General features: G+C 32.3%; 1 protein-coding gene across 1 annotated transcript in view; it reads right to left on the reverse strand.

The window, feature by feature from the left end:
* Window positions 1–13,222: 13,222 nt before the first annotated feature.
* The window catches only part of LOC139517929 (A disintegrin and metalloproteinase with thrombospondin motifs 16-like), a 52,385-nt gene continuing 48,393 nt past the window's right edge, over window positions 13,223–17,214 (reverse strand). Inside the window, exons 22-24 of the mRNA XM_071309484.1 lie at window positions 16,152–16,289; window positions 15,273–15,369; window positions 13,223–14,065 (exon numbers count right to left, since the gene is read on the reverse strand). Coding sequence (XP_071165585.1) covers window positions 13,990–14,065; window positions 15,273–15,369; window positions 16,152–16,289 — 311 coding nt within the window. The 3' untranslated portion in view covers window positions 13,223–13,989. The remainder of the gene's footprint in view (window positions 14,066–15,272; window positions 15,370–16,151; window positions 16,290–17,214) is intronic.

Here is a 17,214-nt window from a genome sequence, read left to right on the forward strand (position 1 = left end):
CGGATAAGTGTTTAGCAACATTAGTGTCTTTAAAGATTGACATAGCATGGGCATTGATGGACCCATTCAGTTTCTTAATTCTGATATGTATTAACGACCTCACTGCCTTAATCCATTCGGATAGAGTGTCTACGTCTTCCTTTTCACGTTTAGCCCATTGCCTGGCATAATCCTCGACTGAATCCATCAAAATTTTAAAGTTGTATTTCCAATTGATGGATTTCGGCTCACGATATTTCGGACCTTTCGATAACACATTTCATAGAGAAGTGTTATTAACAATGTTAAGGTCACCGGTAATAACGTGACCAGCAGGATTATATGTGCATTGGGAACTAGCACAAGTGCAATCAGGAGGTTTAGACTTGAAGTCGTCAATTTTAAGATTGTGCAAAACGCGTTTGTAATTGAAAATTTTAGTTGCAATAGGTTTGGTATAGGTATAAGAAATTATTGGTACAGACTGGTCTTTGAAATAAGGAGGTATTTTCGATTGAACTAATTTATGATGAAGGATATTGCCTAGGTTGACGCCATCGAGACCTTTGTTGGTAAAGGAAAGATTTAGAAAAGATCTTTTCTCTTTTTCATCTTTTCCAATGCGAACTGGCTTGAAAAGTCTGTGACTTGCAATATCCGAAATTATAGTTTGAAGTTTGTATTGGTTTGAATGAGGGTTTGTAACAGTGGATTCCAAACATAAATTGAACAGAGAATGACTTATGTTCTACAAGTCTATCTATTTTATATTTGATTGATAATAAAAAGGCATAGCATATAACAGTTTTGATAATTTATTTGACAATTAAAAACGAATTGAACTACTGTATGGATATATATATCACATTATAGATCACATTTCAAAAGCACATCGGTTAGACGTCGCGTACGGTGTTGGTGTTAGTTTTGGTAACGTTAGCTTGACGTTATTTTTCATGCATTGTATAAATAACGTCGTACTTTTTTCATTTCGTGCAGCTCAATCATACATGATCATTTATATGAGCGGTTTGCTTGACTTGCTACGTATAGAACCGAAATGCAAAAGCGGCAAATATTTTTTCTAAGTACAGTTAAATTAAAACAGAAAAATAATATTCATTTATTAATTAGTATCCCCTTGGAGCAAAGATATTTTCTCTTTTTTTGATTGAAATAGGATATTTAAAAAAAAGTTTAAGCCCCTGTCTTTTCTGCTGCTTTTTCTTTTAGTTTAAACATATTTATTTATAGTGGATTGGGAAACAAGTTATTATAACTTATATTAATCCGTTTCCACTTTGAGGGTGCGAGTGCTTCCTTGTAGCCTAGCCTGCTCTTTTCGAAACCTAAAAGGGTGACTTTTACATGCAAGAGATACTGCTCTCTCTTAACACGGGTCAGTCATGTATCGCCCCCTTCCGATGGACTATCATTGTTTCACAAGACCATCATACTCGCAAATGGTGTCAAGGGATTATTCTTTTATCCGCTTTTGATAATTTCCGAATAAAAATGTTATTAGTTGAATCGTTTGTTTCATCGCCTGTATTAAATGTTAAAAGAATTTTGATATATACATTTATATAGTTGTCTATTCCAAAACTTCTAAAAAATGCAATAAAGGCGAACTGGAAAGCAAAACCCTTATTATCACCAACACCGTACGCTAAAGCGTTCTCAAAAATTCCAGATAAAATGTCAATAAATACGGAGTCAAAACATTTAATGTAGGCCGTTTGACATTTCGAATTCAACTATTAGATTAAGATATGTGATGACGCAAATGCGTATTCTTTTCCTGAGTATCAGTGAGATGTTTTCTATCTACTATTTCGTGCGCTAAAAGACTATTTGCATGCAATACTATTAAATTCACTCGTGAAAGCTTATTTTCGTTTTCGTTATCTAAATTCAGGACACGGCAGAAAGAGCTTTCCATGTGACTTTCAAGCACGGTCATCATTGCTAACGGTATTCTGACCTCGAGTTGTTTCTCTTTTGTTTCTTTTTTGAGTCACTGTCCTATTATAAACTTTGACCTTTACAAAAAGCTAAGGAGTGTCTACCCAAGGAATAGATTCCTAACTTTGTAATATATTTAGCCTTTTAACTTTTTTCATTCTATCGTCACTGATGTTTTTTTGTAGACTTAACTCGTGCCTGGCTTACATTATTTTAATTCTGGTATATTTTTATATCTACATACCTTTTTATATAAATTGGTTATTTTGAAAGTGTGTACAGGTATTCATAAACTTCTGAATTAAGAAATTCTTCGGCAAAACTAAGTTTCCCTGTAGAATGTTTGAATTGATTTAAGTAAAATCAGGAAATCCTTAAATTTTGAGATGTTTTATGAGACCAAAATAAGTCTCTTCATAAGAGGTTCCAATCAATTGCATGCCACAGGTTTCATCGCATACAATATCTGCCATGAGTAAAAACAGCTTCAAATACGAGTTGAGAATATAAAAGCATTCATTTAGGAAACAAAATATAAAGATATGATAGATAAAATAAATGCATCCACAATTCCAGATTATAAAGCAAACTGAGTGCATAAATTTATATTGCGATAGGTTTGTGCAATTTGCATAAGTCATCTGGTTAGTAGAAATTAGGATTTGCGAAAGGGTTAAAATCGGAAAAATTATGTACATTCCCAAGTAATAAATAAAATAGTCGAAGTTTGAAATATCTATTCAAATAGAAGCTGTAAATATATATTTTCAACTGGCTTCTTCTATTCACAGTCAATTATTTCAATTCAAAAGCAAACACAAATTTAGCAACGATCTTTTGATGACCCGGCAGTCAGCGGTCTTAGGTTCATGTATTGCACGTGATGTATTGATATTTTTTTTTAAAGAAAGCAACTTGTTTTATATTTGATATCTTAACGCCGACCATGTTAAGTCTGCTAAAATTGCATGTATGATTAATTTAAAGGTTATTAGTTGTAATTAAAGTGGCACATTTGATTCGTTGTTTCATTGCTTGAAGTATTATTTCTTACATCTGCATGGTAAAATGTATTTTTTTAAAAATATATTTTAGATTTAGATTTCAAATTTTTTTTCATCTTGAATACCTACTTATCAGTCACATTTTAAAGACGAAAAGGGTCCTTGTTTTTTTTACATCTATTGGAGGCACGTATTTTAGATTATGTATACACGTCCTTGGTCTATCATAGACGTAAAATTTCAAGAAAGTGCAAGAAACTCTTCCTTTTAATTTCAGTATGAAAAAAATAGCCTGCTTTGTACATCATGTACATATTCCCTAGACCCGTAATCTTAAATGAAACTAGAACACACCCGTGATATCGCGGGTCCGTGACTGATATATAACTATGCGTATGCCTTATTTTAGTATTGGTATTGTCATCTGATAAAGTCATGCCGATTATAACATGTATAAGGTGCACAGTTTTCTCTGCTTTCAAAATCTTTCTGTTTAAACCCGTCGACCTGGAACCTTCAATTATTGGTAATATTAATAATTTGGAAAACAAAAGGGCCTAGAATGGAGTATTTTTTACTCAACAGTATACAGCAAAATTCTAAATACACTGTTTGGTGGTGCGCCTGTCAGATGCGGAACGTACAGATAAGGTAATAGGTAACAGGTGAATATACTATTGGTATCGGTGTCGGACTCGATCCGGAACTTCTTAATTATTGGCAATATTAATTACGTGGAAAACAAATGGGCCTAGAGTGGTGTAATTTTTAATCAACACCATTGTAGTATATTAGTTATATATAAAGTTGAATTCTTTGATTCATCGGTTTTACGTGATGACGGCTGACAAATTGGACCTCGTAATTTTAGTATTATAGATGATAGTAAATATTAATACTTCTTTTATAGATTTTATTTAACAAATCTCGTTTCGAATATAAATCGTATTGCTTACATGAAATCTTATCTCATATCTTAACACAGCTGGTTTCAACGTTTGACTCTAATTAAAATAACTACGCATATATTGAAAGTAAATATTAGCAGCTTGTAATTGCGTGCAAGGAAGTATTCACATGATAATTAAAGAAGCTTTCGTCATTATAAATTATGCATCATATGTAACATATCTCTATAGCAACTTTAAGATGCTCATGCTTATTCACCAGGTCAATTAATAAGCTATTGCGCATGTATATGCAAGGTGGCCACGAAAAGAACAGATGTATTCCGAATAATATCCGGTGTTCCGAAAGACTACGGACATCGTCCAATATATTCTGCGTAAACCCTAAGATATAAAGTTGTTAAAGAAAAGAAAAACGATTTCTGTGTATCAATGTTATATCTACATAAAGTTAAACTCATTGTTATGTTAATATTTTTATATATAAGAAGGTATATGATACACTCAACGTCTCCTCAGCGGTTGCAAATCACTTTTTCTAAATCAATTTAATTTTCGATCAGGATAACACAGTTAAACTAGTGTAGTAAATAGTCTTTCGAGTTAAATGAAAAATGTCATAATACTATGACAATGTCATTTACACTGTTCAAACATCACCGCACGTCAAACTGTGTACAACAGAAATCTGATTGGACATTAGTGACAAAAGAATTATCATGGACAATAATGTCCAGTGCGCGTTTAATGGGGGGGGGGGGGGGGGGGGGGGGGGGTTGGGGGGGGGGACAAGGGGGGTCCCAATAACAGCAAAACAGCAAATTGATTTGGCTCATAACAGATAACAAGGAATTAAAATGGACAAAAACAGATAACAGTAAATGAAATATTAAAATAATTCGGTCTTTGACAAATCAGTATTTCTTATTACGGATATAATCCTTTGTAATGCATTCCATTTTCTATGACTATGTTTTAGTATTAATTTATGTATCTAGAATGTGTTTAAATTACTACTCAATATATTATAATATTTTTTATACGCTCGTTTACGGAACGTATTACGGTATAATGTTGTCCGTCTGTTGTCAACATGTCGGACATTAACTCAAAAACTCTTTAACCAATTTGCATTAAACTTTGGGAAATTGTTTATATCTATTTACGTGAGCACCCTTTTTGTTTTCTTTATAAATTTTAGATTTTAAGTTTCTGGGTAATGGGTTTTTATTCAATAAAATTGGTGTTTTTTTCAGTTTTCTGATAATATCTCGAAAATGTTTTCACAAAGCAAGGACTTTTGGTGAATTGTTTATATCTATTAACATGAGGTCACTTTCAATTTTTATAAATTTTAGATTTTACGTTTCCGAGTTAACAGGTTTTATTAATTAAAAAGGGGGGATTTTCCAGTTTTCAGACATTAACACAAAAACGTTTTCAGCAGTTCTCATGAAACTTTGCTGAAATGTTTATATCTATTGTTGTAAACTCCCTTTCGATTTTTATTAATTTTCGATTTTATGTTATTGAGTTAAGCCCCAGTTCCACTAGACCACGATCGCACCACGCTCACCTCGATCTTAAATAAATTCAGATCGTGGTGAGGTCGCAGTATGAGCGGCATGAAAATGTGCTTTCACGATGCTACTACGTCCTCAGCAGGCTTCTACAACGATCCCGCTACGATTATACGACGTTTTCACCGCGCTTATTCTGCGACCTCACTACGCGTATCAAGATCTTTCTACGCTCATCACGTTCTCACTACGACCATACCACGAGTTATCCGATTTCAACACGATCTTACCACGTTTCTACTGCGCTTATTGCACGTTCTTACCACGATTATACTACGTTCATAGTTGCGATCTTACTACGTTCTCAGCAAAAACGTCAACATTGTGTTCCATATCAATACAGTTCCATGCCTTCTATTTCTGATTAAAACGGAGATTTTTCGGAAACAATACAGTCATACCACTAAAATCTACTAGAATACGTGGGCGTGGTGGTAGGGGTTGATGTAGAGGCAAAGGGAGTTCTGATAGTAACGAATCCTGATCCAGCAGAGATGGCGGACCGACCAATGCAACCTAAATTACAACCTATTGCTGGTTCCTCAAGCTCAAATGACGATATTTTAGGGAACGATAGCAGAGATGACACACATGTCTCAATATAAGTAGATATAGGAAGATGTGGTATGAGTCAATGAGACAAATCTCCATCCAAGTAACAATTTATAAAAGTAAACCATTCTAGGTCAAGGTACGGCCTTCAACACGGAACATTGTATCACATCGAACAGCAAACTATAAAGGGCCCCAAAATTACTAGTGTAAAACCATTCAAACGGGAAACCCAATGCGGTCAAATCTATATAAAAACGAGAAGCATGGTTGGGAAAATGGACAAGAAGTCCTTATTACAAACAGACAAACAAAACTTTGAGAGATTTCATATATTTTATGTGAAAATGGCAATAAGAATGAAAGTCGTAGTATGAACGTAGTGAGGTCGTAAGAAGAGCGTGATGAGGACGGCAAGGGCGTGCTGGAATCGTACTGTGGTCGTAAACAGCGTGGTGTAAACGTGGTATGGTCCTAGTGGAAGCGGAGTTGGGTCGCGTTGAGAACGTGATGGTCGTAGTGAGGTCGTAATAACGTCGCTGTGAGATCGTAGCGCAGTCTCTCCAAATAATAATAATAATAATAATAATATCTTTATTTAGAGAGAGTAACTCATTTGGATTACACCAATTTTCAATAAGGCTCTCTTAATACAATAATAATTACATTACAAATAAACAATGCATCAATAATAATGGTAAATAAAGATTATGTACAATTTAAAATACAATAAACAATTATGATATGGCATTACAGTAAAAATATGATGGTAATGTTAAAAGTACATAGATTTGTATTTATGTTTAAATTCGGATACTGTATTTGATTTTTTTATTGAATTAGGAAGAGCATTCCACACTTTTGGTCCATTGTACGAGAAACTAGACTTATACAACTCTGTATTTGGTTTTGGAATAATAAAATTATCTGAGGATGAAAATCTCGTATTATATTTTTGGTTTGCAGAAGCTGATACAATAAGACTTGACATATATTCTGGAGCTAAGCCATGTTTTGCCTTATACATTAGTAATGATTTGTGATAAAGTATTCTTTGTGTGATTGGCACAATCTTACATTCGTGAAATAATTCTCTTGAAGGTTTGGTGTAATCATGTTCGTCTAAAATTATTCTTGCTGCCCTTTTTTGCAGTTTTAGTAAACTATCTAATAAAAAGTTATTACAGTTTCCCCATATTGAACAACAATAATCTAAGTGAGGTAAAACGTAAGCGTTATAGTACATTTGTCTAGCTTTATGATTTAAATATTTCTTTATCCTTTTTAGCAAAGCTAAAGAAGAGTTAACTTTTTTGATTAAATAATCGATATGAGAAGACCAAGATAGAGATGCATCAATAAAAACACCTAGAACTTTTTCACATGTACTTTCTATAATTTGTTGTCCATTTAAAGCAAGATTAATGTTTTCATTTGATGTAACGGAAAGCTTTTGTTTAGATCCAATGCATATAGCTTTCGTTTAAGATACATTTACAGCCATTTTATTGTCATCACACCAGCGAAAAATATCTTGTAAAACTGTATTAAGTTTTTGACTGATGCAACTTTTGTTTTGTCCAATGACTGATATGGTGCTATCATCAGCAAATAAATCGGTGTTATGATTAGGATTAGACAAAGGAAGATCATTAATAAAAATTAAAAACAACACCGGTCCTAATACGGATCCTTGAGGTACACCCGTTTTTTGTTTTTGTTTTTGTACGTCTGATAATGTATTTGAAATAGATACTTTCTGATATCTGTCAGCCAAATATGATGTAAACCAACGTAATGAAGTATAAGCTAATTTGTATTTGTTAAATTTTTGAATAAGCAGTTCATGATTGAGAAGATCAAAGGCTTTTGCTAGATCTAGAAATACTGCTCCAACAAGATCGCCATCATCAATTGCTTTAAGCCATTTATCTATTAAAGCTGTTAAAGCAGTTTGACAAGAATGGTTTGCACGAAAGCCTGACTGCATTCTATACAATAACTTGTATTTATTAAGATATTTTACTAAGTGTGTTTTCACATGTTTTTCAAGGATTTTAGAAATGAGTGGTAAAATTGCAATTGGTCTATAATTAAAAACATCCTGTTTTGAGCCTTTGTTCTTATAAACTGGTATGACTTTTGCCAGTTTAAATGAGGATGGAAAAATACATTTTTTGATACTCAAATTAAAAATATGACAAAGTGGTAGTGAAATAGCATGAGAAGACATCTTTAAAAATTTTTGCACTTATGGTATCAAGGCCTGTTTTCTTTTGATTCATCTAGTGCTTTTAGTTGTAAACACACAAAATCATAACTCATAAGTGGTATAGTAAAATACACGTCATCTGGTACATGACCCGATATAAAATCACCAAGTTTGTTAAAACAACTACTAGAATTGTTGATGTTTTGATCTATATTAAGATTACCTGTGATATTTGTGAAATAAGCATTAAAAACATCAGCAATGCCTTTTGGTTCTAAAATTTCCTTTTTGTTACAATCACTTATGATTTTTATACTGGTATCATAGAATCACGCTTTCGCTACGCTCTTGCTACGATGGCACAGCGATCTTTCCACGACCTTAGTGCGCTCTCACTACGCTTCTACTACGACCTGTTTTCATCACGACCGCACCACGATTGTTTTGAACATGTTCAAAGTTGGCCACGCTCATCACGATCTTGAAGACCTCACCACGACCGTGCTACGACCTCACTGCGATCTACACGATCGTACTACGATCATCAATATTTGCTTTTTTTTCGCAGATCGTAGTGCGATCGTGGCCTAGTTGGACTGGGGTATAAAGGGATTTTTTTCATTTGAAAAAGGTGGTATTTTTTAGTTTTCAAAAATAATTCAAAAATGCTTTCAGCATTTCTTATGAAACGTTGGTGTATTGTTTATATATATTGACTGAAGCTCCCTTTGTTGCTAATACAAAAAATGACCTAAAAGAGTAAAAAAATATTCTGACTTTTTCTAAATGACCAATTAATGAGGTGTGTGAATTTTTCTTAATAAGACTATGAGGCAAAGTAGTATATAGGGTACTAAAATCAAAAGCACCAATTTTTAGCAGGCAATTTATCAAGTACTTCGAACGAATTTTGACACTCCAACAGCAATTATTCCACTATTTTCAAAGGTCTTATTTGAACAATTTTTTTTATCAGTTGAGGTTTTTGATTGTACCAAGTGTACTAGTAAGTAGAATACATAGTTTAGTAGGGAAACAATGGCTTGAAACGAAAGAAATCTTTGTTTGTAATGAGTTATGTGCAGCTTCGGACCCAAGTACATGGTTGGAACTTTCATTGTACAATGCATTTGGTTCTGCTTTGAAAAGAATCATAGAGCTGAGTCTATGTACCATATTATATAAAAGGTTAACTGGTTGTTATGACCTAGTCCTTAATTGAGATCCTTGTCAGATATTCCTGGCCATATGTTTTCCTTTTTGTCATATTAGGAATTGTTTTAATTTAATATGTTCGTACGGGAAACAAGGAACACTATTCTCATACAAAAAATTAAGATAATTCTAAATACACATTCATAAAAAAAATGGAATTTATTACAAAGTATAATCATAAGATATACTTGAATTGTCCTGGACCTCACTTCTGTGTTGGGTAAATGTTAATGGAATCCTTCTCTGAATACAGGACAAACATATTAGTAGTGGTAGACCCCAATGTCCAATGATCTTCAATTTATACCGAATATTGACTGTCAAAAACAAATGCTAACATTCCAATTTTCAATAACAGTTAACAGAAAAACTAATAGCCCAATAACAGCTAACAAAGAATAAGACAATAACAGCTTACAGCAAATATATTTTCAAAATAACAGATAACAAAGAATTGAATTGCCCCATAACAGCATAACAGTTAAACCCCTTGCCCCCCTCGTTTCAGAACAGGCTATATTTTTTTGACATTTTGAGATACTAAGAACTTGTATTAAGTGTAAAGAACTTTAGAGGTCAATATGACTTTTAAACATTTAGATTTTATGCCCCATATATGGGCATTATATTTTCTGTCCGTGTCTCTGTTCGTCGTACCGTCCGTTCGTCCCGCTTCATGTAAAAGTTTTTGGTCAAGGTAGTTGAGGGGGAAAATGAAAAAATAAATAAATCTGTATGATAATTTGAATTTGTTAAATAATTGCAATTTAAAAAAATCACCAACCAGCTGATTTTTTGTATTTCTTCGAATAACAAAGTAAAAAGGGGCTGTACACGACTTCCGAAACTAGATCTAAAATTAACAACGTTACTCAACACTTGCAATTCTGAAACATTTTAAGATATATCAATATTTTTTTTTATCTAATTCGAATACTTGTCAGTTTACATGACCTCGGTTTGATAAAGGAGTGACAATCCATTTCTTGTCTCCAATCAACTGTCCTTCATGATCAAGATTGGCGTGCTATGATAGTCGAAACATCGTAATTGATATAATGACATTGTCATATTTTTTTTGATACACAAGTTACATCAACATCAAAAGGTATTTATTTTACATTGAAAAACTAAGACAAAGTTTATAAATAATTTATATTTTAATTTGAAAAGGTTTAATTTAAAAGTAATTATTATTGTAATTATATTATATTTAATTTAGTATTTAATTATTGTTTTCAATTTATTTTAACTATATTATTTGTATTGTGAAATTGTAATCTATACTATTAAACGAGAAGACCTCATTTTGGGTGTCGCTTCTCTTCTTTCCACAATAAATTAATCAACACGCCTCTGTGTCCTATAGGTACAGTGCATAGTCGCATTTGTCATCCATTCATATGATTATTCTGATTGAGTTATTTTGGGAGAAAATCGAGAAAAAGGGCATCCGGATATTGTCCCGTCATTGGACAAAATTTTAAGTCAGATTATACTTCCGGTTTGCGTTTTTCTGTATACTTTGAACATACATATACTACGAATAAAGTGTATTTTCTATCTGCTATCATTTTCAAGTTTACTATCCACGATGGTCACAGAGTTTATTAAATAGAGAGGGTCTGTATACTATATCAATGACCACCATGGATCGATTAGAAAACTTAGAATTGAAAGTAAATACCGTGACTTTATTTATATAGTGAATGTTCATAATATACAGATAAGCGCTAAAAATTTTCATGTGCACTTTTGATACCTTTTCTGAAATTCTCCAGTCATTAAATCTTTTACAAAATTCATTGATTACAAAAAAAAAGAAGATGTGGTATGATTGCCATGTTGACAACTCTCCACAAGAGACCAAAATGACACAGAAATTAACAACTATAGGTCATCGTACGGCCTTCAACAACAAGCAAAGACCATACCGCATACTCAGCTTTAAAAGGCACCGAAATGAAAATGTAAAACAATTCAAACGAGAAAACTAGCGGCCTTATTTATGTACAAAAAATGAACGAAAAACAAATATGTAACGCATAAACAAACGACAACCACTGAAGTACAGGCTCCTTACTTAAATGTTCATAACATACTAAATGTATATTCATATTGAAATTGATAGAAAACCACACATTGGGAATTTTTGAAATAAAGGAGGAGGGATTAAAAAAAAACATTTTCCTGTCCCCAATAACCTATGATTTATGATAATTTTGCTGAAATTCTCCAGTCATTCAATATTTCACAAAATTCTTCCAACAACACTTTACATACTTTCAACTACGCTCTGAATGCCCGCGATTTCGCGGGTGTGTTCTAGTATAAATATAATAATAATTAAAAACCAATTGTTCAGAGAACAATTGAAGGTCTTTCCATATCAAAGAAATTTTGATAAGAAGATAGTTGTTCATACTGATACGATAAAAATGGTTTAATCATATTTTTAAGTGATATAAAGGAGATAATATGCTACTTCCGGTGAAATGAATGTCACTTCCGGTCTAATATGATAGCTTCTTTCACACTGATTCCAAAAATATATAGTTTCTATATACTTTTGTATTTAGAATGGGAGATACATGGTCACTTCCGGTTTGTTGGAAGTCATTTTTAGTCTTCAGTAATCAGTTTATGTATCTATATGACAAAATATATGGATTCTGAGTACTTTTATACGAAAAAATTGCAAAAAAAGGTTACTTCTGGTTTTCTCAAGGTCACTTCCGGTAGTCATTTTTCAAGGTCATTTGTCATCCAACCTTTTGCACAAGGTCAAATGCCATTAAAATGCACTTAGTTGAAGTTATAATCAAATAACCTCATATCAAGACATTTCAGGGGCACTAACTCCTATTAGATGCTATTTAATTGTATCAGACCAAATGTAACATATCTTCATAACTATATAGCAATCATTTTGCACTTGTTCTTTAATATGTACCTTTTCAAGGGTTGGAGAAAATGCAAAAACATGGAAAATTCCGAATTTAGAACTTGACCTTGACCTTTGACCTTGACCCCATTTTCTAATAAAGGACCTAGGGATCTCAAATAAATACATTCCAGGGTTATACGGTTGACGGTTTATTAGTTAATAACACATATTGAGAAAATAATTTTGTAAAGGTAGATAACTCCTATAAAATTTCATCGAATCGCTTCGCTCCAAATAAGCCAAATTTTCCTTAGGATGTAACGAACAATTTGTAAAAAGAATTTTGTCGCTATCTTTTTTTGTTACAAAGGAGATGCACTCTGATGATAAACAGTGAATAGGGAGATAACTCTTACAAAGAAAAGTGTTCGGCTTAGCAGGGTTAAATGTAAAAGCGCATAAACTGTACAATACAATATGAGAAATATCTAAGCGACATATTGCGAAACAAACATTTGTCGCAATATCAAAATTAGGCGGAAGAAAAAAAAAAAAAAAAAAAAATAATAATAATAATAATCAGAAGAAATACAATAGGTCTTTCCACAGAAAAGTGGAAAGACCTAATGATGCTCTCTTTATTAAACTAATAGCGAGTTTCTTGATTTTTCTAGTTTGGTTTTCTTTTCCGTTGTTGATTCAGGCCTCCTACCGTGAGCCTCCTCCTAGATTGTGCCAAAAGGGCATTACAATTGTCGGGTACAACATACCATAATAACACAACAAAATAATCAACACAATAATGTACTTCATTGTGGAATCTGTGGATTACTGATTCAAAATTAAATTGATTTCGACAAGTTGCTTTGCAACCGCTGAGGAGACCTTTGTAAATGTGTATACTAAGGAAGAAAATGATATTACAAAGGCTTTTATGATATGACAAAATTCATAAAAATCTTTATTAAAATAAAAATAAAAACAACAGTCAAATAACATCAGTGTGTGAAGAATTCAGGAAACATACAAAGTACTCAAACTTAACAATAATTACTTTAAATGGAAATAACACTATATATCGTATAAAAAAGTCTTTATTTCTGTTCAGATTAGACATTATAGTACTATTTATGAGAATATCATATGTAAGTTAATCGTATAGTACGAGTAAGAAAAAAGTAAAATCACAAAAATGCTGAACTTAGAGGAAAATCTATTCGGAAAGTCCATAATCACATGGCAAAATCAAATAACAAAACACATGAAAAACGAATGGACAAGAACTGTCATATTCCTGACTTGGTACAGGCATTTTCAAATGCGCAGAAAATGGTGGATTAAACCTGGTTTTATAGCGCCAATCCTCTCACCCTGACGACAGTCTCATCGATTTCCGTTATATTTACATTGATGCGTTAACCAAACAGACACAATAAATAAAATAGTCAGAATACAGAATATGGGTTCATCAGTCAACATCGTATAACAATTTTAAAAGAACAATTTAACAGAACACAAGAACATCTATCTACAAACACATTCATTGATTTGTGTGTCTGACGTCAGAAAATGTTATACGTCACATAGATTTGTCGTTCAATGTGCATACTTTCTGTTAGCACATCACGTATCATTGAAATAATAGTGTAACATACACAAAAGACCCATTGGAAACATGTGCCTTTAGTCATTTTCTTCTTTTTATAAATAACGGATCTCTGATATTCTTGGGCTTACTTTTGATGAAGATGGTCCTGACCGTACTGTAAGAAAAAAGGAAAACATAAATTCTTAAGTTGTTACAGAATTTTTTAGTGAAAATTAAGTCGGCAGGTGAATTTAGCTAAAGAATGGCTGAAATCAACAATACTTAAACTTTATAGTGACAATCATGAATAAGTCAATAAATACTAATCGTTTGTGTATCAATGATGGTTTTAATATTAAGAATTAAGAATGCTATATAAATAACACATAGCTGAGAGGGTGATAGAGCAGATTAGTATCCCGAGAAAATATTGTCAACCGCGGAGAAGCCAAGGTTGACAACGCTTTTTTCGAGGGTACCAATCTGCTCTATCTGACCCTCTCAGCTATGTGTTAATTAATTTATTATACTGAATGTCCTATTATCCTCGTCTTGTACAGCTGAATTTTATTCAAAAGTATTTTCTATGACGTCACGTACATAACAACGTTACGAGTGTTAGAAATAAACAACAAGATGGTTTATTTTTTTTCATTTTGACAGTTAAATAATAAAATTTGATCCAGAACGTAAAACTTAAGCATTGACTTTGTATTCATCTACTTGATGTAAATTCAATCCATTGTCCTTTAAATTGTCGATTTTTGATTGGTTTAGACGAGAGGGTAACATTCAAAAAAATTGTCACCCTCTCAGCTATGTGATAGAGTAAAATGACACCCTCGTATTAGCCAATCAAAATATGGCATTTTAACGTAAAGTATAATAAAATAAATTAACACCCTCGTATTAGCCAATCAAAAACATGGTATTTTAACGTAAAGAATAATAGATATTGTTGTCTGTTCTGTAGCATTGCCACTTCTGCACTTTTTCCCATACCATAATATTGAATCAGTCTGGTATTTCCATTCTGAATTGTTTCTGCTTATAGAAATGCAATAAAATGTTTTCTTTCTAAAACATGTATAATGTAGAGGTATGTCGTTAACAGGAATAAGATAAGTGAAAAAAGTGTGTCAGACATTAAAGAGCTGTGAACTGATGCTGCGAAACGTGTTTCAGACGGATGGATCTCTATTATAGCCGGAGACAATAAAACCAGTAAGGCCAAGTCTACTTAAAACAAGGTGAAATAAAAAAAGGTTAAAATATGAGTTTCTTATCAACTGCGTGTTAAATATCTGTTGCAATATACTTTATCTATGACACAAAACATCTTATTCAGCAGAAATCTTGTGAACACATGAACATACACTTACTTTTTCTTAATTTTCTTCCTGCATAATATTGGAACTGCTATGATTGTAATCAGTACTACTAGTCCCACACACCCAATAACTATATACACGTATATCACTGAAACATAAATATAAAAATTTGTTTGCACATATCCTTAGTCAGGAACCTGTTGTTTAGTGGTTGTGCATTGACCAATAATGGTTTACTTTTACAAATTGTGGCTTGGAAAGAGAGGCGTTTCACTGACACTCTTACACATTTTCTCTTTAAACAGTGTGACAACTGTCATGCTCAGCTCTCCTAGTTTAAATGTCCCTCTGGTATCATTCGCCGCTCCTTTATTTATTTTCACGTGCTTTCAAATTAATTAAAATATAAGTTTTAAATTTGTTGGATCTAAATGATTTTAATAGGATCTCCGAAAAAAATTAATAAATGATAATAAACTATCAAATTGTTATTATCAAAAAAAGAGTATTTAAAAACACCAACTCCTAGGTAAATTGAAGAAGCGGAAATTCATTTAACATCAACACCCAACAGGTAAGAATACTAAGCGATAAAAAAAAAAAAACCTGTCATATTCCTAACTTGGTACATGCATTTTCTAAAAAAGAAATGATGGGTAAATCCTGACTTGAAGTTTAAAGCAAAGATTGTTAGTAATATTAAAGTGAGAACAGACAAATGCACCATACTAGATACGTAGTGAAGGCGGGCATCAACACTTAAATAATCTCAAATGACATTTTTACGACGCATGTAGGGCAGCACAGATAACCGAAGAGTAATGAGTTCCCTACTTCTTATTAAGATAAATCTTTCTGTCGAACAATGAATGCGTTCGATAAGAACACTTCTTTTTAAATTAAGTAAAATTATAACTTGTCCAAACTCACAATTAAAAGATAGTGCTGTTGTTGTTGGTATTGTTGCGTTTGTATTTGTCCCTTCTACTGTTGTCAAAACAGTTGTCTTTTCCATGGTTGTTCCATCTGATGTTGTCATTTTGTCTGTTGTCATATTGTCTGTTGTGGCTTTGGAACAGAAATAATACAAATATTTGATAGCTTTAAAAAAAAAAAAAAAAAAAAAACACTATCAAAATTAATGATCTATTTCATCCATTAAATAAAGGCAACAGTAAAATTCCACTGTTCATAAATCACAAATCCGGATTACAAACTGAAACCGAGAGAAAGCCAATATTTTTATAACAATAAATAATCTGGGATTTACACTTCCTCTTTATTTTCTGTATCTATTTGAAGTAAATTGTTAAAATTATAAATTATGTTTTAAAGTTTGAAGTAAAAGATAGTCCCTTTACAAAGAAAGAAAAAACGAAAGAAAAAAGAACCCGTAAAGAATGGACAAATGCACTTAAAAAAGGTCAACTAAATGTATACTTTCTTTTCTTTTACTTCTAAAGATATCAACGGTTAAACTAAGATGTTTTGAATCATGTCATTACAAATGCACTTACAAAAATGCATAACTGACCTAATGATAACATTTCGAACCTTAAGTCCAACTTAATTTCGTTTGTTTCTTAATAATAATTATTTCTTAATTTATTATAAACGAGTGTTTTCTATTGGTATAAGTAAATGTTGCTAGCAGTAATTGATATATTGTTATCTTTTTATTTTGTATATTAGATTCCAAGCAAGAATTCAAGGAATCAAATTTATATCAAATATTTAAAATAAAGTATATTCTTTAAACTTTAATAGTCCTCAACCTATGTTTAACAGATAGATTATAGTGTAACAACTGCATACGTATTATCAATTTCAAAAAGGTCTCACTATGCTCTTCAACCTTGCACTTGCCAATGGCTTTATAACTATTTTGATCTGAGCGTCACTGATGAGTCTCATGTAGACGAAACGCGCGTCTTGCATATTAAATTATAATCCTGGTACCTTTGATAACTACTATAAGCGCTTCGGACATATA

The sequence above is a fragment of the Mytilus edulis genome, chromosome 3 (assembly GCF_963676685.1).
Source record: "Mytilus edulis chromosome 3, xbMytEdul2.2, whole genome shotgun sequence".
NCBI lineage: Eukaryota > Metazoa > Mollusca > Bivalvia > Mytilida > Mytilidae > Mytilus > Mytilus edulis.